This window comes from Lithobates pipiens, unplaced genomic scaffold (assembly GCF_037356315.1).
Source record: "Lithobates pipiens isolate NorthernLeopardFrog02 unplaced genomic scaffold, aLitPip1_a1.2 Scaffold_28, whole genome shotgun sequence".
Taxonomy (NCBI): domain Eukaryota; kingdom Metazoa; phylum Chordata; class Amphibia; order Anura; family Ranidae; genus Lithobates; species Lithobates pipiens.
In genome coordinates, this window is record NW_027507789.1 from 7,975,819 (window position 1) to 7,999,680 (window position 23,862).

The 23,862-nt window shown below is 45.2% G+C and overlaps 1 protein-coding gene across 3 annotated transcripts in view; it reads left to right on the forward strand.

The window, feature by feature from the left end:
* Positions 1–2,005: 2,005 nt before the first annotated feature.
* The window catches only part of LOC143935047 (uncharacterized), a 35,914-nt gene continuing 14,057 nt past the window's right edge, over positions 2,006–23,862 (forward strand). Inside the window, exons 1-3 of one of the 3 annotated variants that reach the window (XM_077458637.1) lie at positions 2,007–2,167; positions 16,071–16,129; positions 22,555–22,627. In XM_077458637.1, coding sequence (XP_077314763.1) covers positions 22,564–22,627 — 64 coding nt within the window. In that variant the 5' untranslated portion in view covers positions 2,007–2,167; positions 16,071–16,129; positions 22,555–22,563. Of the gene's footprint in view, positions 2,168–16,070; positions 16,130–16,444; positions 16,723–22,554; positions 22,628–23,862 lie in introns of those variants that run through there. The other 2 variants (XM_077458638.1, XM_077458636.1) reach the window with 2 other exon arrangements.

Here is a 23,862-nt window from a genome sequence, read left to right on the forward strand (position 1 = left end):
ATGTTGACTCAACGATCTCTCCGGCCGGAATGCCAGGGACGCGCTGCGCTGCCACTTATATAGGGACAATGGGGCGGTGTCACATGGGTTGATGTCACATGGGTTGGTCACATGGGTTGATGTCACATGGTGACCACGCCCCCTTACGATGTCACAGTCCCGGGGGATGCTGGGACTGTCGCCATGTGACATCAACCCATGTGACCAACCCATGTGACATCAACCCATGTGACACCGCCCCATTGTCCCTATAAAAGTGGCAGCGCAGCGCGTCCCTGGCATTCCGGCCGGAGAGAGCGTTGAGTCAACATCTCCTGGAGAAGAAGAAGAAGAAGAACAGGCGGCGGCGGCGACAGAAGACCGGGCCACCACCTGTAAAAGAGCTATAAGAAGGCGCGGTGGCCCGGCAGAAGAACCGAAGAGGGGGACAAGACCCCCGAAGTCGGAAGAAGAGGCCGGCGGCGAGGAAGAAAGCCGGACTCCTCCGCTAGCAAAAGAGCTACAAGAAGATAGCGGAGGAGTCTGGCGAGAAGACCCCCGAAGACGGAAGACCCCCGGAGCTGTGCAATAAAATATTTTAACCCTGTGTTGTGTTTTTTTTGTACTTTTTTTCACAGGTGAATGGGTAGGGGTACATTGTACCCCATACTCATTCACATAGGGTGGGGGGCCGGTATCCGGGGCCCCCTTATTAAAGGGGGCTCCCGGATTCCGATAAGCCCCCCGCCCGCAGACTCGACAACCAACGGCCAGGGTTGTCGGGAAGAGGCCCTTGTCCTCATCAACATGGGGACAAGGTGCTTTGGGGTGGGGGGGCCGCACGCCCCCCTCCCCCAAGGCACCCCCCCATGTTGAGGGCACGCGGCCTGGTACGGCTCAGGAGGGGGGGCTGCCCGCTCGTCCCCACCCCCTTTCCTGGCCGGCCGGGTAGCGTGCTCGGATAAGGGTCTGGGGGGACCCCCACGCCGTTTTTTTCGGCGTAGGGGGTTCCCCTTGGAATCCATACCAGACCTAAGGGCCTGGTATGCTCTCGGAGGGGGGAACCCACGCCAATTTTTTTTCCAGATTACATAAGGGGCGTGGTTTATGAGGAGTGGGAGGGGCCAAAATGATGGGCGGTGTCGTGATGGGCGGGGTCTGGCGCCCCCCCATCCAAAAACTTCACCAGCCGCCACTGCACAAGTGATACATTCAATCTACCCCCAGCAACCAGAGCGGAACCGCACTGCAGAGGTCTCCATCCTGTACAGAGCTATGCAAGTTCAAGCGTTAAAGTCAAGTGCACATTGGAGCTCGTGGTATGTGCATGGCGAGGGGTTTTTTTTTTTAGGTGCAGAACCACTTTAATATGATAGACCAACACAAAGTGGCTCATAATTGTGAAGTGAAAGGAAAATGATAAACGGTTTTCCAATTTTTGTTCCAAATAAATATGTGAAAAGTTCCGGGGGCTGAAGTGGATAAGACAGTGGTTGAGATTTTACCCAGAAAAGTGAAGTGACTGCAATTCTGTTGAACGGTAAACTTCTCCATGAACGATTTTGTTGTGTGAGATTTGCATAGGTAAGTACCGTTTAACGACTTCAGCTCCGGAAGATTTACCCCTCCCCACCTTCATGACCAGGCCATTTTTTTGCAATGCGGCACTGCGTCACTTTAACTGACAATTGCGTGGTCGTGCGAAGCTGTACCCAAATAAAATTGATGTTCTCCCCCCCCCCCCCACAAATAGAGCTTTCTTTTGGTGGTATTTGATCACCTAAAAAAAAAAAAAACTTCTCTCCTTTCATTATCTGCATCCCTGAGATGTCCATCTGAAGACCTGGGGATTTCAAAGTAGAGGTCTCCACACTGGAGCTACCCTTACCAAATTGCAGAAGGCAATTCAGTCCAATCAGCCTCCACATATAAGTGAAATAGGATGTGTAAGTGGACTGCCCCTTTAAACTTGTAGAAGGAATAGCAGATGATGTAGATCTAAAAGTACACAGACAATCATTTCCTCTTCTAATAGCAATGAGCAGAGATGATGATTGGAAGATGGATGAGGCTGAAGAAAAAAAAAAGGAAGTGGAAAAAGAAGATCGTCACCAACATCTGGAATTTATTAGAGAGATTACGTTGAAATGTTAACTGGACATCCGTGTGAGACCATCCGAATACAGAGGTATCTATCTATCTATCTATCTATCTATCTATCTATCTATCTATCTATCTATCTATCTATCTATCTATCTATCTATCTTCCCTCATTACTTCCATCCTGCCTTCCTTTTTTTCTTTTTCTCTCTCTATATTATCTATCTTCCCTAATTTCTTCCTTTCTTTCTCTCCATCTATCTATCTATCTATCTATCTATCTATCTATCTATCTATCTATCTATCTATCTATCTATCTATTCATCCATCTCTCTCTTGTCTATCTCTCTATGGTTTATCCATCATTATAGAAGACCCCATTGTCTTGTGGAAACAATGTAATTCAAATGTATTACATTGATATATTGGGCATTTTAACAGCAAAGAGGAAATTGCTAAAATGTTTTTGTTTTTTTTTGTTTTAGGATATATTTATACCATTTTGATTCTTTTTAAGCAAAGAAGCTGATTAACATACAATATGACATACCGCTCATTAATCCCAGCCAAACTCACTTATGTGACCCTCTAGACATCCAAACCTCTGTACATTTCCAGACATCACATTCTTGGAGTAGATAATCCCGACTCTCCCACAGTCTCTCCAGTAGTGATGGCCGAACGGTTCGCCCGGCGGTCGTTTCGCGGCGAATTTCCGACTTTCGCCGTCCGCGGGTTCGAACGCCTTTTTCCGTCGTTCGCCCCGGCGGACTTACGTGTTTAATGTATACAAGAACTTTAACCTTTCGTGACACGTTTATCATGTGTTACAGGACAACCAATTGAGACATGACAGCTCATGGACACTTGGACATTCCCCCTAACCTATAAATACACCCGATCCGGTGGCCATTTTACATTCTTTCTTCTGTCACTGTAGGGAAAGGATCCTGTGTGGAGTAGGGACAGAGAAAACGCTAGCTATTTGGTACACAAAAGTTCTTTTCAGGACTGGTATAGGTGTTAGGTCAGCAGCCTGAGTTTCTTTTGTCAGTTTAGATAAAGGGACAGAGCGCTGTATGCTGCTATTTTAGGGACAGCTCAGCCAGATTAGTCTTTCTTCATCATCATCATCATCATCATCATTAGCTGTTACTATCAGGTCCACAAAAGAGCTGTTCCAGCTAATCGTTCCAGCCTACTCTTTTTTGCCAATTTGTATAGGGACAGGCAGGAAGCAGTGTGTCAGGCAGTGAGGATAATTTTAAAGACTTGCTGTTACTATTAGTTCCACAAAGGTTCTTTTCAGGACTGGTATCAGTGGTACGGTAATAGGCTTGTACACGTATAATATTCTTTCTTCCAAATATAGAAAGAATATTATACTTGACTGCTGCCCTTCTGCTGCAGTCTGCTAATCATTCACAACTCACTTGTTCCACAAAGCTCTTTATCAGGACTGGTAACTTGGTCTGTCTAGGGTGCTACGGTACATAGGCTTGGGTGCGGTACAGTCTGCTGTTCTGTAAGGACCGCTATCGGTCCACAATACATAGGGTTGCCGTGCACTACTGCTGACCGCTGCCCTATACTGCAGCAGTCCTTCATTGGTATAGGGACTGACGTACAGTCTGCTAATCACTAACACACAACCTGCTTGGTCCACAAAAGTTCTTATAAGGACTGGTAACTTGGTATAGGGTGCTACGGTACATAGGCCTGAGTGCGTTACAGTCTGCTGTTCTGTAAGGACCGCTATCGGTCCACAATACATAGGGTTGCCGTGCACTACTGCTGACCGCTGCCCTATACTGCAGCAGTCCTTCAGCGGTATAGGGACTGACGCACAGTCTGCTAAACACTAACACACAACCTGCTTGGTCCACAAAAGTTTTTATAAGGACTGGTAACTTGGTATAGGGTGCTACGGTACATAGGCCTGAGTGCAGTACAGTCTGCTGTTCTGTAAGGACCGCTATCGGTCCACAATACATAGGGTTGCCGTGCACTACTGCTGACCGCTGCCCTATACTGCAGCAGTCCTTCATTGGTATAGGGACTGACGTACAGTCTGCTAATCACTAACACACAACCTGCTTGGTCCACAAAAGTTCTTATAAGGACTGGTAACTTGGTATAGGGTGCTACGGTACATAGGCCTGAGTGCGTTACAGTCTGCTGTTCTGTAAGGACCGCTATCGGTCCACAATACATAGGGTTGACGTGCACCACTGCTGACCGCTGCCCTATACTGCAGCAGTCCTTCAGCGGTATAGGGACTGACGTACAGTCTGCTAAACACTAATACACAACCTGCTTGGTCCACAAAAGTTCTTATAAGGACTGGTAACTTGGTATAGGGTGCTACGGTACATAGGCTTGAGTGCGGTACAGTCTGCTGTTCTGTAAGGACCGCTATCGGTCCACAATAGATAGGGTTGACGTGCACCACTGCTGACCGCTGCCCTATACTGCAGCAGTCCTTCAGCGGTATAGGGACTGACGCACAGTCTGCTAAACACTAACACACAACCTGCTTGGTCCACAAAAGTTTTTATAAGGACTGGTAACTTGGTATAGGGTGCTACGGTACATAGGCCTGAGTGCGTTACAGTCTGCTGTTCTGTAAGGACCGCTATCGGTCCACAATACATAGGGTTGCCGTGCACTACTGCTGACCGCTGCCCTATACTGCAGCAGTCCTTCATTGGTATAGGGACTGACGTACAGTCTGCTAATCACTAACACACAACCTGCTTGGTCCACAAAAGTTCTTATAAGGACTGGTAACTTGGTATAGGGTGCTACGGTACATAGGCCTGAGTGCGTTACAGTCTGCTGTTCTGTAAGGACCGCTATCGGTCCACAATACATAGGGTTGACGTGCACCACTGCTGACCGCTGCCCTATACTGCAGCAGTCCTTCAGCGGTATAGGGACTGACGTACAGTCTGCTAAACACTAATACACAACCTGCTTGGTCCACAAAAGTTCTTATAAGGACTGGTAACTTGGTATAGGGTGCTACGGTACATAGGCTTGAGTGCGGTACAGTCTGCTGTTCTGTAAGGACCGCTATCGGTCCACAATACATAGGGTTGCCGTGCACTACTGCTGACCGCTGCCCTATACTGCAGCAGTCCTTCATTGGTATAGGGACTGACGTACAGTCTGCTAATCACTAACACACAACCTGCTTGTTCCACAAAAGTTCTTATAAGGACTGGTAACTTGGTATAGGGTGCTACGGTACATAGGCTTGAGTGCGGTACAGTCTGCTGTTCTGTAAGGACCGCTATCGGTCCACAATAGATAGGGTTGACGTGCACCACTGCTGACCGCTGCCCTATACTGCAGCAGTCCTTCAGCGGTATAGGGACTGACGTACAGTCTGCTAAACACTAATACACAACCTGCTTGGTCCACAAAAGTTCTTATAAGGACTGGTAACTTGGTATAGGGTGCTACGGTACATAGGCTTGAGTGCGGTACAGTCTGCTGTTCTGTAAGGACCGCTATCGGTCCACAATAGATAGGGTTGACGTGCACCACTGCTGACCGCTGCCCTATACTGCAGCAGTCCTTCAGCGGTATAGGGACTGACGTACAGTCTGCTAAACACTAATACACAACCTGCTTGGTCCACAAAAGTTCTTATAAGGACTGGTAACTTGGTATAGGGTGCTACGGTACATAGGCTTGAGTGCGGTACAGTCTGCTGTTCTGTAAGGACCGCTATAGGTCCACAATAGATAGGGTTGACGTGCACCACTGCTGACCGCTCACCTATACTGCAGCAGTCCTTCAGCGGTATAGGGACTAAGAGTTTTGTCACAGGGTCATTTAAAAAATGACATGCAGAGGAAGAGGCAGGCCCTTCCGCAGGGGTGGTAGGGGTAGGGCAGGAGCAACAGGCTTGAGCCAAAGTGGGAAGTTGCAGAAGGTGCGTTCAATTACTTTAAAGGATGCACCAGACTTGGTTGAGTGGCTCGCTCAGCCTTACTCTTCTGCACCCTCCTCATCCTCTCGATCTGCACCCTCTTCTTCACTCTCTGCTATGTGCACCCCCAAAGACACTACCACCAACAACACGACCACCACCACCACCACCACATACCTTCCGCTTGAGTCACTGGAATTATTTTCCGATCCATATCAAGAGGACATTTCTGATGCGCAGCCACTCTTGGTATTGGATCAGGAAGAGGAGGTAGCAACAAGCGCTACTCAGCAGTCTGACGCCAGTACCCAGATCAGCCCAAGGAGGAGGTTGGTCCCCGGTGTTGCTGCCTACTCTACTTATAGCGGTGGGGAAGGTGACGTTGATGATGACGTGTCTAGTGATGTCACGTGGGTGCCCACAAGAGAGGAAGAGGAGGGGAGTTCAGAGGGAGATATGGACCAGCAGATAGGGAGGAGAAGCAGCAATGACTTACATTGCACAGCAGGGACAAAGCAGACTGCAAATGTATCAGGAGCGAGTCATCGACCATGTACGGTCACATCTGGCGCTCCCAGGACACCGGCACATGGCTCCGCAGTGTGGGCTTTTTTTAACGTGTCCGCTGCTGACAATAGCGTTGCCATCTGCAATCTTTGCAGTCAACGCGTTAGTCGCGGTAAGCCCAATACTCACCTAGGGACGACCGCCTTAAGAAGGCACATGAGCAGCCATCACCGAGCCCAGTGGGAGCAACGGAACACACAAAGCCACACTGCAGGCTCTCACCGTCCAGCCTCGTCTTCTACTTCTCCTTCTCCTCTCTCCTCACAATTGTCCTCCACTCCACCTTCCATCACGCCAAGCTCACATTTTTCTGCAAAAAGGCAGGCTTCCGTGGGCCTAATGTTTGAGCGTAAAAAAATGATGACGCCGGATAACCCTCTTGCCCAACGGTTGGCGGCTGGCTTGTCAGAACTCATAGCCCGCCAACTACTGCCATATAAACTGGTGGACTCGGAGGCCTTTCGCAAATTTGTGGCCATTGGAACACCACAATGGAAGGTCCCAGGAAGGAAGTATTTCTCAGAGAAGGGCATCCCAGAGCTATATGGCCATGTTCAGCGGCAAGTGAATGTATCTCTGGCACACAGTGTCGGTGCCAAGATACATCTGACCACAGACACGTGGTCTAGCAAACACGGGCAGGGAAGGTATATCAGTTTTACTGCCCACTGGGTGAACCTTCTGACGGCCGTCAAGCATGTAACCCGTGGCACCCGTGTAGATTTGGTTTTACCGCCACGGATTGCATGCAGGCCTGACTCTTCTTCTCCTCCTCCTACTCCATCCTCCTCCCTCTCCTCCTCAGCTGCCTCCTCCTTTTCCGCTGCTAGCGTCTCTTCCACTGCACCGCCCAAGCTCCCCAGAACCTATTCCACATGCCAGGTGAGACGTTGCCATGCCGTGCTGCGTCTGTTGTGCCTGGAAGCAAAGAGCCACACTGGCCCGGCACTCCTTTCAGCTTTGCGTTCACAGGCAGATGAGTGGCTAACACCGCTCAATTTGACAGTTGGTAAAGTGGTGTGTGACAACGGTGCCAATCTGCTTAGCGCATTGAAACAGGGCAAAATCACGCACGTGCCGTGCATGGCACACGTCTTAAACTTGGTCGTGCAGCGATTCCTTGTCAAATACCCTGGGGTCCAGGACATCTTGCGGCAGGCAAGGAAAATCTCGGCCCATTTCAGAAGATCTTACACGGCCATGGCTCGCCTTGCTGACATTCAGCGGCGACACCATCTGCCGGTCAGACGTCTTATTTGCGATTGCCCGACGCGATGGAACTCAACCTTCTATATGCTTGATAGGCTGCTCCAGCAGAAACGTGCAGTTAACGTCTACCTGTATGAACTCTGCGAAAGAAACGGTTCTGGGGAGCTGGGTTTTTTTTCACCGCGCCAGTGGCTGCTCATGCGCGACACATGCAGACTTCTGCGGCCATTTGAGGAGATCACCAAACTGGTCAGTCGCAGCCATGGCGCCATCAGTGACATGGTACCTTATGCCTTCTTTCTGGAGCGTGCATTGCGTCGTGTCATTGATCAGGCTGTGGAGGAGCAGGAGCGGGAAGATGAGGAAGTCGCAATGCTGGATGAATTCCCAGGGGGGGCTACTCTATCTGAGACAAGTCAACAACAGGAGTCTGATGAGGAGTCAGAGGAGGATGGTGCCGGGGCGGATGAGCAGGAGCAAGAAGAGCATGCTTTAAACCTTTCTGGGATCCCTGTTGTGCGAGGATGGGGAGAGGAGAATGAAGAGGACGACATTATCCTGGATGATGAGCAGGAGCCAGGCCACCACACCGCTTCCACTTTAGTGCAAATGGGGGCCTTCATGCTCCAGTGTTTTAATAGGGACCCCCGTATAAAAAGCATGAGGGTCAAGGACCAGTACTGGGTGGCAACGTACTTAGACCCCCGGTACAAACACAAAATGGCGGAAATGTTACCGCCGTCGCAGAGGGCTGTCAGAATGCAGCACTTCCAGGCCTTGCTTCGAGAAATGCTGCATTCTGCTTTTGCGTGCGCTGGCAGAGGAGCAATTCCCACTCCCAGAGAAGGATTTGCGGGTACCAATCCAACAGCGCCTGCAAGAAGAGGCCGGTTTGAAGATGTGTTGGTGACTTCGGATATGAGGTCATTCTTTCAGCCGACCCATCGACAGGTGTCATCCGGATCCAGCATCAGGGAACGCCTAGACCGTCAGGTGTCCGACTACATTGGGTTAACGGCCGATGTGGACGCTCTGAGGAGTGATGAACCCCTAGACTACTGGGTGGGCAGGCTTGACCTCTGGCCAGAGCTTGCCCAATTTGCAATCGAACTGTTGGCTTGCCCCTCATCCAGTGTCCTGTCCGAAAGGACGTTCAGCGCAGCAGGGGGGATTGTGACCGATAAGCGTACTCGCCTAGCTCACCACAGTGTTAACTACCTCACATTTCTAAAAATGAATGAGGCATGGATCTCGGAGGAATTCAACACATGTGATCAGTAGACCATGTATATGTCTATAAACAATTTTTGGAATCAAGCACACAGACCTTCTTAATTCATTTGGCTCACTTCCCTGACCCAAAAAAGCACACCGTACTATATGCCCCTACCCTCCTCTTTGAAGAGGTTGAGCGGTGTCATATTTCTACTGGGGCTGCTTATTATGAGGGGTTCCCACCATCCCTGTGCTGTGCTGACTTCCTCCTGGGTGTTCTTATTATGAGGGGCTCCCACCATCCCTGTGCTGTGCTGACTTCCTCCTGGGGGTTCTTATTATGAGGGGATCACACCATCCCTGTGCTGTGCTGACTTCCTCCTGGGGCTGCTTACGGTGCTGCTGTCAGCGCTGTATGTCACGGAGCTGCTGTCAGCGCTGTATGTCACGGAGCTGCTGTCAGCGCTGTATGTCACGGAGCTGCTGTCAGCGCTGTATGTCACGGAGCTGCTGTCAGCGCTGTATGTCACGGAGCTGCTGTCAGCGCTGTATGTCACGGAGCTGCTGTCAGCGCTGTATGTCACGGAGCTGCTGTCAGCGCTGTATGTCACGGAGCTGCTGTCAGCGCTGTATGTCACGGAGCTGCTGTCAGCGCTGTATGTCACGGAGCTGCTGTCAGCGCTGTATGTCACGGAGCTGCTGTCAGCGCTGTATGTCACGGAGCTGCTGTCAGCGCTGTATGTCACGGAGCTGCTGTCAGCGCTGTATGTCACGGAGCTGCTGTCAGCGCTGTATGTCACGGTGCTGCTGTCAGCGCTGTATGTCACGGAGCTGCTGTCAGCGCTGTATGTCACGGAGCTGCTGTCAGCGCTGTATGTCACGGAGCTGCTGTCAGCGCTGTATGTCACGGAGCTGCTGTCAGCGCTGTATGTCACGGAGCTGCTGTCAGCGCTGTATGTCACGGAGCTGCTGTCAGCGCTGTATGTCACGGAGCTGCTGTCAGCGCTGTATGTCACGGTGCTGCTGTCAGCGCTGTATGTCACGGAGCTGCTGTCAGCGCTGTATGTCACGGAGCTGCTGTCAGTGCTGTATGTCACGGAGCTGCTGTCAGCGCTGTATGTCACGGAGCTGCTGTCAGCGCTGTATGTCACGGAGCTGCTGTCAGCGCTGTATGTCACGGTGCTGCTGTCAGCGCTGTATGTCACGGAGCTGCTGTCAGCGCTGTATGTCACGGAGCTGCTGTCAGCGCTGTATGTCACGGAGCTGCTGTCAGCGCTGTATGTCACGGAGCTGCTGTCAGCGCTGTATGTCACGGAGCTGCTGTCAGCGCTGTATGTCACGGTGCTGCTGTCAGCGCTGTATGTCACGGAGCTGCTGTCAGCGCTGTATGTCACGGAGCTGCTGTCAGTGCTGTATGTCACGGAGCTGCTGTCAGCGCTGTATGTCACGGAGCTGCTGTCAGCGCTGTATGTCACGGAGCTGCTGTCAGCGCTGTATGTCACGGTGCTGCTGTCAGCGCTGTATGTCACGGAGCTGCTGTCAGCGCTGTATGTCACGGAGCTGCTGTCAGCGCTGTATGTCACGGAGCTGCTGTCAGCGCTGTATGTCACGGAGCTGCTGTCAGCGCTGTATGTCACGGAGCTGCTGTCAGCGCTGTATGTCACGGTGCTGATGTCAGTGCTCTGTATTACGGTGCTGCTGTCAGTGCTCTGTATCTCCTGCACCCTCTTGTTTGCCTACCCTGGTCCCTGACCTTCCCTCTCCTCCATTGCCTTCATTAGCTCCATAGTCCTGAATTGTCAGAACAATTTCCCAAATAAAAAAAAAATGCTTGTAGTTATCGATCCCAAATTCACCTCATACATGTATTATGCTATTGTCCAGGTGGTGGGACTACGTGCTACCCCCTAATAATTACCCCGTGGCCGCAAATTCGACCTAAAGGTTTGCGAAATTCGCCTCCCATTGAAGTCAATGGAGCCCGCGGCGAACGGTCGTTTTCGCGAACGTTTGTGTCCGTTCGCGTTTCGCGTTCGCGAAACGTCCCGTCGGAAGTTCGTCCATCACTACTCTCCAGCTTGTTTCCACATTTGCAACACATCCGCACCTTCTTCTTCATCCATTCTCTACAAGGCTGAGGGAGCTGAAGGGACCAAGACCATGAGTGAAACCATGTTCAAAATTCTCAAAATCTATCTATCTATCTATCTATCTATCTATCTATCTATCTATCTATCTATCTATCTATCTATCTATTATCAATCTATTGTATATCTATCTATCTATCTATCTATCTATCTATCTATCTATCTATATATTATTTATCTATCTATCTATCTATCTATCTATCTATCTATCTATCTATCTATCTATTATTTATCTATCGATCTAATATTCCTTTTTTTTATATCAAGTCCTTCCTTCCTTCTATCCTTCCTTTCTGTAGTTATTCTACTATCCATCTATCTATCTATCTTCCCTCATTCCTTCCATCCTTCCTTCCATTTTTTTCTTTTTCTCTCTCTATATTATCTATCTTTCCTCATTCCTTCCTTTCTTTCTCTCTATATTATCTATCTATCTATCTATCTATCTATCTATCTATCTATCTATCTATCTATCTATCTATCTATCTATCTATCTTTCTATCTATCCATCTTCCCATCCATCCATCCATCCATCCATCTATTCATCCATATCTCTCTTGTCTGTCTCTCTATGGTTTGTCCATCATTATATATATATATATAGAAGACCCCAGACCATTGTCTTGTGGAAACAATGTAATTCAAATGTATTATTGATATATTGGGCATTTTAACAGCAAAGAGGAAATTGCTAAAATGTTTCTTTGTTTGTTTTTAGGATATATTTATACCATTTTGATTATTTTTATGCAAAGAAGCTGATTAACATAAAATATGACATACCGCTCATTAATCCCAGCCAAACTCTCTTATGTGACCCTTTAGACATCCAAACCTCTGTACATTTCCAACATCACATTACATCCGCACCTTCTTCTTCATCCATTCTCTACAAGGCTGGGGGAGCTGAAGGGACCAAGACCATGAGTGAAACCATGTTCAAAATTCTCAAAATCTATCTATCTATCTATCTATCTATCTATCTATCTATCTATCTATCTATCTATCTTCCCTCATTCCTTCCATTCTTCCATTTTTTCTTTTTCTCTCTCTATATTATCTATCTTCCCTCGTTCCTTTCTTTCTTTCTCTCTATATTATCTATCTATCTATCTATCTATCTATCTATCTATCTATCTATCTATCTATCTATCTATCTATCCATCTTCCCATCCATCCATCTCTCTCTCATCTATCTCTCTATGGTTTGTCCATCATTATAGAAGACCCCAGACCATTGTCTTGTGGAAACAATGTAATTCAAATGTATTACATTGATATATTGGGCATTTTAACAGCAAAGAGGAAATTGCTAAAATGTTATTTTTTTGTTTGTTTTAGGATATATTTATACCATTTTAATTATTTTTATGCAAAGAAGCTGATTAACATAAAATATGACATACCGCTCATTAATCCCAGCCAAACTCACTTATGTGACCCTCTAGACATCCAAACCTCTGTACATTTCCAGACATCGCATTACTTACCCATGGCAAACATTCTTGGAGTAGATAATCCCGACTTTCCCAAGGCTGGGGGAGCTGAAGGGACCAAGACTATGAGATGTTCACAATTCTCAAAATCTATCTATCTATCTATCTATCTATCTATCTATCTATCTATCTATCTATCTATCTATCTATCTATCTATCTATCTATCTATCTCTCTATCTATCTATCTCTCTATCTCTCTATCTCTCTATCTATCTATCTATCTATCTATCTATCTATCTATCTATCTGGAACTCACAGCTGCGTGAAATGGTAGTAACCTTTATTTTATAAATTGCGATTATTTGAATTGGAGAGATGTCCTTGGCAAAATACATTAATAAATAGCATATATACAGTATATATGTAAATTGTTTGAATAAAGTTGTGGAGAAAGTTTTGACTTTGAATCTTAACTGTTTATTGCGCTTAGTAAATAAAGTGAAGCTGTTGTGGTTGAAGAAACAAAAAAGGAATGTAGGAAAAATATCCGGATGCGATTAGAGAGACAAAAGCTTCCAGCTGTGTCACATCAACTGACCACCATCTGCCGAAAGCAGGGGTCTCAAACTGGCGGTCCCTCCAGCTGTTGCGAAACTACAAGTCCCATGAGGCATTGCGAGGCTGATAGTTACAAGCATGACTCCCACAGGCAGAGGTGTGGTGGGATATTTAGTTTCGCAACAGCTGGAGGGCCGCCAATTTGAGACCCCTGGTCTAAGGATAAAGACTTTCTGAACATCTAGTAATGATCTAATTTCCTAACCTCTATTAATATCTATCTATCTATCTATCTATCTATCTATCTATCTATCTATCTATCTATCTGTAAATCATCTATCCATAAAGTAACCTATCTGTCTATTATCTATATGTAGTCCATTTTTCTATCTTTATTTCCCTCTGGCGGCCCCTTTAAGCCACTTGGCAGGATGTTGCACCCCATAGCAGAGTGTCAGAAATATGAGCGTAGGAGCCAGAGAGACTTAGCAGCCAGTATCCTGTATGGAGGGGCTCTGGGGCAGCTGCAGTGCTCTGCTGTCAGGATCCATAAGGAAGACTTGTAGCAAGAGTTGCAATGAGCCCAGGCAAGGGAGCTGCTGGGGGACCACATGTGTGTTGTGCTTCATGCAGGCGGACTCCTGAGAAAAGTAGATTTGCTGTGCACCTACCGAGGACTTTGCTGCTGAGAACCATGTGGATGCTATGCCCAGAGAAGGGACAAGGTCATCCAGCGCCCAGGGCAAAGATGCCAAGCTGCGCCCCCTTTCCCTTAGGGTTAGGGTGAGGGTGCCCCCTACCCCTGCAATAAACCATTGCCCCAGGGGCAGCCGCCCCTCCTGCCCACCCCTTGTCCCGGTCCTTGCTATGCCTATGCTGTGCTGGGATAAGTGTGCCCCCCCCCGGCACCACATGATCCTAAGCTGCGTTTCTGCTGCACAGTGTGTTGCTGACTGTTGTTTCAGGATACAGTGCCCTGTGGCCACATGAGGCCAAGCGCAAGCCATCATCCAAGATGGTATTGGGTTCAGGGACTCTGCCAGAGGTAGTGGAGCAGTGAGAGGCCTAGAGGTAACCCTTTAATGTTTGCTGTCACTGCCCCCTAGCTGTCAAGAAGTTCTGTCTAGTGGGGACTGCGCTTTCCCTCTCCTGCGGATTGTAAATTCCCACACTGGAGAAAGAGCGCTCCAACGTCAAGAGAGGGCCCCAACGCCAGCAGAGTTGTTGGCCAACTGTCCAGTGGTTAGGAAGGGCACTAAATACGCAATACTATTATTTGTATTGTAACTTGCAATGCCTTTGTGTTATTTCCCTAGCACTACACATCTCGCCCACACCTTCTTCTTCATTCATTCTCTACAAGGCTGGGGGAGATGAAGGGACCATGACAATGAGTGAAACCATGTTCAAAATTCTCAAAATCTATCTATCTATCTATCTATCTATCTATCTATCTATCTATCTATCTATCTATCTATCTATCTACCTATCTATCGAGTAACTACTATATAATCTATTTAGAAGTGTACAGTAGGGATAAGTGAACTGGGTAAAGTTTGGTTTGCAAGAGGTTTGGGGAACCCAGCAAAAAGTCTGCTAACCCCGAACATAGCGCCAAACACCACTGAAGCCTATGAGCACCAAATCTTGTTTCTTGTTTCTTTTCTTACCTTTTTGAAGGACAGTTTGCCAACTTTTGTTAAAAAAAAGGGCACGGTTAGCTAGGTAATGCCATGGGGGGACATATACCAATGCAAAAAAAAGTATAAAAGTGGGGACAGGGTCTTTTTGTGTTTACAAACAGTGGTTGAAAATTTGCCATTTAGAAGAGGTAGCACTACCACCTCTAAATGATATATCCCTGGCCAGCTTCTGTTTGTAAACAGACCAGGGGATCTGTCATTTAACTGCGGTATCACTACTTCGGAGAAGATTCTGATATGATTGGTATATTGGTCAATGATATCATCTGGATCCCCATCAGCTTGTGTACAGTAGGAACTCAGGGAGGAGCTATAATTTATGACAGGTGAACAGTATGAAGGGGTGCCATGTCAACAGGTCATCATTCATGTAGGCAGAAAGTCAATATTTGGAGGCCCTCCTATTCTAAAGTAGGTTTCTAAACTCCTATGTCACCCCCTGCCGATCCCCACATCTCCTTAGAATGTCGGGATGAGGCCCTTGCTCCCATCAACATGCTCAGGGCATGTTAGGAGCGTGTTGCCTGGTGTGTTCAGGGTGCCTGGTGTGTTCAGGATGCCTGGTGTGTTCAGGATGCCTGGTGTGTTCAGGGCAATGTTGAGGGTACATGGCCTGGTATGGGTTCAGAAGGGGGCGCATGCTTACTGCACCACCTTTCCTGGCCAGCCAGGTTGCACGTCTACATAGACTTCTATTAAATCTAAGGGAAACCCCACGCTGTTTAGTTAAAAAAAAAAAAAAAAAAAAAATTAAATGCTGTGCTAGCCCTTTAACCACTTCAGCCCCGGAAGGATTTACCCCCTTCCTGACCTTCCTGACCAGAGCACTCTTTGCGATTCGGCACTGCGTCGCTTTAACTGCCAATTGCCTGGTCGTGCGACGTTGCCCCCAAACAAAATTTACGTCCTTTTGTCCCCACAAATAGAGCTTTCTTTTGGTGGTATCTGATCGCCTCTGCAGTTTTTATTTTTTGCGCTATAAACAAAAAAGAAGCGTCAATTTTGAAAAAAACGCATTCTTTTTTACTTTTTGCTATAATAAATATCCCTCAAAAAAAAAAATATATATATATATATAAAAAAAAACATTATTTTCCAAATTTTTGACCGATATGTATTTTACATATTTTTGGTAAAAAAAAAAAAATCGCAATACGCGTATATTAAAATTTATGCTGAATGTTTCCAACACCTTGTTGTATCTATGTCTTGAAGAATGAAGACAAAAAGGGGTCCAACCCGGTACCAGTAAGGTGGACCAAATAAAGTGGCCGGTGAGTGTATCTATCTACAATGTATCTTTGCAGGAACTGTGCAGCTCTATCACCCAGAATTCATCTTTTTTTTTTTTTAAGTACGCTACATTGTTATTTTTTAATTACATTGTTACCTTACATTAATAAATGGTATACTTTTAAGTACACAATGGGGGATATTTACTAAAGCTGGAAAGTACAAAATCAGACTCACTTCTGCATAGAAACCAATGAGCTTCTAACCCCAGATTGTTCAATTACGCTTTGGTAATAAAACATGGAAGCTCATTGGTTTCTATGCAGAAGTGAGTCTGATTTTGCACTTTCCAGCTTTAGTAAATAAACCCCCATTGTGTGCTTAAAAGTGGGGTATGACTGTATGCAGGATATATGCACTGATTTACTAAAGATTTACTAAAGTAGTGGAGAATGTGTGCTTTGTGCATAATGACTGTTTACTGAGGATAGTATCTAAGATGAAGCTTTGTGGATGTGGTTCAAGAAAAACACAGGAGGAACAAAAAAGACATTCAACAGCATATGAGAGATTCCCAATGTACAAAGACTCCAACGGAGTCACACCAAAGGATAAAGACGTCCCGAGCACAGAGGTACAGTCATTGCTTCTCCTGCATTTCTCAACCTCTATTAATTATATTACTATCTATCTATCTGTCTATCTATCTATCTATCTATCTATCTATCTATCTATCTATCTATCTATTATCAATCAATCAATCTATCTATCTATCTATCTATCTATCTATCTATCTATCTATTATCAATCAATCTATCTATCTATCTATCTATCTATTATCAATCAATCAATCTATCTATCTATATATCTATCTATCTATCTATATTTTACCTAGCTATTAGTCTATAAGCTGTGTATCAATATTAATCATTTTCTAGATATCAGTCTATATACCATATACATTACATTTGCACCTTGGACTATATATTTGCTTCATATCTGTCTGCACAGTAATGATGACAAACATACTAATAATGATCTGTAAACAAAACTGTAATAAAAATATAACCCAAAAAATGATCAGGATGTGACTGAAGGAGCAAATTTATTATTGATCACCTTGAATCAGTCTGTCTGTCTTATCAATTTAGCTATCTAAATCGATTGATCTAGTTTTTAGCTATTTATTTATTTAGTTAGAATCCAAATCTAAAATCTGTCATTCCATCTATCTATCTGTTTGTCTATCTATCTATTTATCTATCTATCTATCTATCTATCTATCTATCTATCTATCTATCTCTCTGTCAGTCTGTCCATCTGTCCGTCCGTCTATCTATCTCTCCATCTGTCTATCTGTCTGTCTGTCTGTCTGTCTGTATGTCCATCTGTCTGTATGTCTGTCTGTCCATCTGTCCGTCTGATTATCTATCTATCTATCTATCTATCTATCTATCTATCTATCTATCTATCTATCTATCTATCTATCTATCTATCTATCTATCTGTCTATCTGTCTGTCTGTCTGTCTATCTATCTATCTATCTATCTATCTATCTATCTATCTATCTCTCTGTCCGTCTGTCTGTCCATCCGTCTATCTATCTCTCCATCTGTCTATCTATGTCTATCTGTCTGTCTGTCTGTCCGTCTGTCTATCTGATTATCTCTCTATCTATCTATCTATCTATCTATCTATCTATCTATCTATCTATCTATCTATCTATCTATCTATCTATCTATCTATCTATCTATCTATCTATCTATCCTGATCTATTACTTGTAGTCCTATAAATACTTGGTCTGTTTCTCTGTTTCTACCTTTACATACTCCAGTGAGGGACTGGGGTATGTCAAGGTAGAAACAGAGAAACAGATTTAAAATTGTAATTCTCAGAACATAGTTTTGTTCTTGCACATTATCCTCAAACTGATACACAAACCGTTCTTCCTGCAGTCGCTCCTGACAGCCTGCTCACATCAGATTGCATGTTTCCTTCTTGAAGGAGATTTGTTTGGATGGATGTTATTCTGGATTGCATCAATTATCCATGGGAAGATCCTGTAAAGCTTATGGAATTTTAGGCTTGTGTTAGCGGTTCCTTGCAAATTCCTCCTCAATTCCTTTTAGCAGATCTCTGGCAGTTTTCATGTTCTGCAGGCTGCTGTCTGTGTAGAAGCTTCATCTCAGGCTATTGAACCCAATTCTAGAGTGAATTCACAGTCCCCATCTCCTATAGTAACAGCTCAAGTTCTCAAATCTGTTTCATCTTTCCCTCAAGATGTCCATCCCCTTCTGCACTCTTTCCTAGGAGCTAAAAGCTATGGACCCAGAAGACTTGACTGGTTGTTCTATAGATAAGGACTAGATTGCTTGTCCTGAGAATGAATACTGGACTTATTGTATCTATAGATGAGGACTGGGCTGATTGTTCTGAGGATGAAGACTGGACTTATTGTTCTATAGATGAGGACTGGACTGATTGTTCTATAGATGAGGACTGAACTGATAGTTCTAGGGATGAGGACTGGACTGATTGAAGGATGAGGACTGGACTGATAGTTCTAAGCATGAGGACTGGACTGATTGTTCTAAGGATGAGGACTGAACTGATAGTTCTAGGGATGAGGACTGGACTGATTGTTCTAAAGATGAGGACTGGACTGATAGTTCTAAGCATGAGGACTGGACTGATTGTTCTAAGGATGAGGACTGGACTGATGGTTCTAAGGATGAGGACTGGACTGATGGTTCTAAGGATGAGGACTGGACTGATGGTTCTAAGGATGAGGACTGGACTGATGGTTCTAAGGATGAGGACTGGACTGATGGTTCTAAGGATGAGGACTGGACTGATGGTTCTAAGGATGAGGACTGGACTGATTGTTCAAACGACGAGGACTGGACTGATAGTTCTAACGATGAGGACTGGACTGATTGTTCTATAGATAAGGACTGGATTGCTTGTTCTGAGAATGAACACTGGACTAATTGTTCTAAAGATGAGGACTGGACTGATTGTTCTGAGGAAGAGCACTGGACTGTCTGTTCTATAGAAGAGCACTGGACTGTCTGTTCTATAGAAGAGGACTGGACTGATTGTTCTATAGATAAGGACTGGACTGATTGTTCTATAGATGAGGACTGAACTGATTGTTCTAAGAATGAGGACTGGACTGATAGTTCTAAGGATGAGGACTGGACTGATTGTTCTAAAGATGAGGACTGGACTGATTGTTCTGAGGATGAGGACTGGACTGATGGTTCTAAGGATGAGGACTGGACTGATGGTTCTAAAGATGAGGACTGGACTGATTGTTCTGAGGATGAGGACTGGACTGATGGTTCTAAGGATGAGGACTGGACTGATGGTTCTAAGGATGAGGACTAGACTGATTGTTCTGAGGATGAGGACTGGATGGATTGTTCTAACGACGAGGACTGGACTGATAGTTCTAACGACGAGGACTGGACTGATAGTTCTAACGATGAGGACTGGACTGATTGTTCTATAGATAAAGACTGGATTGCTTGTTCTGAGAATGAACACTGGACTAATTGTTCTAAAGATGAGGACTGGACTGATTGTTCTGAGGAAGAGCACTGGACTGTCTGTTCTATAGAAGAGGACTGGACTGATGATTCGAAGAATGAGGACTGGACTGATTGTTCTAACGATGAGGACTGGACTGATTGTTCTAACGATGAGGGCTGGACTGATTGTTCTGAGGATGAGGACTGGAATGATTGTTCCATAGATGAGGACTGGACTGATCGTTCTATAGATGAGGACTGGATTGCTTGTTCTAAGGATGAAGACTGTACTGTTCGTTCTAAGCCCCTGTCCACAACCAAATCCGTCAGATTTTGTCCGTTAGATTTAGTCTGACGGATTTTGTCCGAAACTGTTGCATGCACACGGTTGGACTAAGTTGTCGAAAAATCCGATCTTTCAGAACGTGATGACGTTATTTCGTTACGACGGGACTACATTCAGGCTAGTAGCCAATAGCTTTGATGTAGGAATTGATCTGAGCATGCGTGGCACTTTGTCCGATCAAAATTCTCTACATATGATCGGATTACGTCCGACCGGCCCAGTTGGAAAATTGGGTCCGACGGAGATTCGGACGGAATCAGTCCGATGCATACCACACACAGTCGGATTATCTGACGACACGGTCCGATAAGACGCATTCCGACGGATTCTCCGACCGTGTGTACGCGGCATTAGAATGAGGACTGGACTGATTGTTCTGAGGATGAGTCCTGGACTGATTGTTCTAAGAATGAGGACTGGACTGATTGTTCCATAGATGAGGACTGGACTGATTGTTCCATAGATGAGGACTGGATTGCTTGTTCTAAGGATGAAGACTGACTGGACTGATAGTTCTAAGGATGAGGACTGGACTGATTGTTCTGAGAATGAGGACTGGACTGATTGTTCTAAGTATGAGGACTGGACTGATTGTTCTGAGAATGAGGACTATACCAAATGCTGTGACAAGAATGAGCAATATACACATTTAGTAGATTATTATATACATTTTTTTTTTATTTGTTTATAAACTTGACCAAAACTTGAGACAAAAAAACACCACCACTACCTATCCACTGCGGTAACCCCTAACACCAGGGCGGGCGGGTGGGAAGTTGCCACTTCTCCTGCCTCCTTGGATTGTGCAAGAAATACCTCACCACAAAGACCCGCTCATCTTACCCCTGCCCCTTAAACTTCTTCCTCCACTCAGATAAGGAGCACACCCCGACCAAAACACTGACCCAGCTGATCGTTACCTGAACCTGTTCCTCCCTTAGTCATGCAGCCCCTCCGTCCATTTTCTCCTCCAGGTCTCACTATACTATACCAGACTCACACTCCCGAGACTTTTCCAATGCCACAAACTCCCGAGACTTTGCCAATGTCACACACTCCTGAGACTTTGCCAATGTCACACACTCCTGAGACTTTGCCAATGTCGCACACTCCTGAGACTTTGCCAATGTCACACGCTTCTGAGACTTTGCCAATGTCACACATTCCTGAGACTTTGCCAATGTCACACACTCCTGAGACTTTGCCAATGTCACACACTCCTGAGACTTTGCCAATGTTGCACACTCCTGGGACTTTGCCAATGTCACACACTTCTGAGACTTTGCCAATGTCACACACTTCTGAGACTTTGCCAATGTCACACACTTCTGAGACTTTGCCAATGTCACACACTCCTGAGACTTTACCAATGTCACACACTTCTGAGACTTCGCCAATGTCACACACTTCTGAGACTTTGCCAATGTCACACACTCCTGAGACTTTGCCAATGTCACACACTTCTGAGACTTTGCCAATGTCGCACACTCCTGAGACTTTGCCAATTCTGCACACTTCTGAGACTTTGCCAATGTCACACACTCCTGAGACTTTGCCAATGTCACACACTCCTGAGACTTTGCCATTGTCATGGACTCCTGAGACTTTGCCAATGTCACACACTCCTGAGACTTTGCCATTGTCATGGAGTCCTGAGACTTTGCCAATGTCACACACTCCTGAGACTTTGCCAATGTCACACTCCTGAGACTTTGCCATTGTCATGGAGTCCTGAGACTTTGCCAATGTCACACATTCCTGAGACTTTGCCAATGTCACACTCCTGAGACTTTGCCAATGCCACACACTCCTGAGACTTTGCCAATGTCACACACTCCTGAGACTTTGCCAATGTCACACACTCCTGAGACTTTGCCATTGTCACACACTCCTGAGACTTTGCCAATGTCACACACTCCTGAGACTTTGCCATTGTCACACTCCTGAGACTTTGCCAATGTCACACACTCCTGAGACTTTGCCAATGTCACACTCCTGAGACTTTGCTAATGTCACACTCCTGAGACTTTGCCAATGTCACACACTTTTGAGACTTTACCAATGTCACACACTCCTGAGACTTTGCCAATGTCACACACTCCTGAGACTTTGCCAATGTCACACATTCCTGAGACTTTGCCATTGTCACACTCCTGAGACTTTGCCAATGTCACACTCCTGAGACTTTGCTAATGTCACACTCCTGAGACTTTGCCAATGTCACACACTCCTGAGACTTTGCCATTGTCACACACTCCTGAGACTTTGCCAATGTCACACACTCCTGAGACTTTGCCATTGTCACACTCCTGAGACTTTGCCAATGTCACACATTCCTGAGACTTTGCCAATGTCACACTCCTGAGACTTTGCCAATGCCACACACTCCTGAGACTTTGCCAATGTCACACACTCCTGAGACTTTGCCGGTGTCATAAATGTTTGAGACTTTGTCAGTGCCACATTATTAGCTGTTAGCTTATCTCTTCCCCTTGCAGTTTTTTGGGGATGTTTTATTGTTTTTTTTTTCCTTTTCTTATCATGAATACAGTACCCTTCATAATAAATTTATTTCATTGTCCACAGCTTGAAGAAATGCCGTCTCCCCCGAGTTCACAGATTCTCATTTGTATTGGTTTCATCATCTTTCCTGATATAAGTGAGTACAAATTTTATACTTCTTCCCTCTAAATTCTCTGAAATTTTTACAAGTGTATTATCTGTGTGTCTACATGTGCACTTTATGTCAATATTTCCTTTACAATATATTATTATTGTGTATTATTATTTATATTTTCCAATGTTTAAATAATATATTTTTTTTTGCCCACAAATAAACAAATATAATCACATTAGTTTTTATGAAAAAGGGAATAGTTACATATATATCTGTTTTAACAGCCATTACCCCATTATAGAGTAGGGGGTGAGCAAAATTGAGATTTTAAATTTCCTGAAGTTTTGAGCAGAAAACAGGAGAATTTGGCAATATTTTACCATTTTGGTGAAATATATTGGAATTGTAAAATAGGAAGAACGGGGGGAGGGGGGGAAGCACTCACATTGATACATCCATAAATTAGAGAGGAAACAAAAAGGGGTACTCAGAGAGTAGCCATAGGTCGCACTTTAAAGGCATAGAAACAATGGAGAAATAGAAAAAATAATTTGAATATATGGAAAAAAATATATATAATATAATATAAATAATAATAATATAAATAATATTGAAAAAAAAAAAATAATAAAAAAAAAAATAGAAAAAAAAAGTACATAATATAATCACAGTATTCACGAGTGTTAAAAAATCATGTAAAACTATACAGTATCAGGCTGTCTCCCAGAGGCAATTCCTCGTCGTTCTAGTGCATATACTATCCCTTTACGGTCAGGTGGGATGTACACTACCCCACCAGCATTTATGAGTTCCATCTGCGCTTTCCTTTATTGGCCCCCTGGATCTCTGAATACGGTCTTTACCTTTTGTAAGACGTTTATATGCCCCTGTCTGGGTCGGCATTCTACCTTTTCTGTGTTAGAATAGAATTAGCTGCATTCCGGGGGGGTACCTCCTTTTTGCAAACCTTTTGAAAATAGTCGACACGTTGGATATTATTGGTGAAAACTTTCCGGATATTTAATACATGAGGCTCAATTGAGCAACAAGACCAGTGAGACTCGTTCTCTCTTTTTGTCACTTTTCTGAACCTTGATCGCGTCCTGAAGAAGCCTAGCGGTGAAACGCGTAGACGCACAAGGGCTCGCGGTACAAACAGTATCGTTTTACATGATATTTAACACTCGTGAACACTGCGATTATATTATGTACTTTTTTTTTTTCAATAAATATGCAAAAAAGTGGGGAGTTTGGGACTTTAGATGAGGCACTTCATG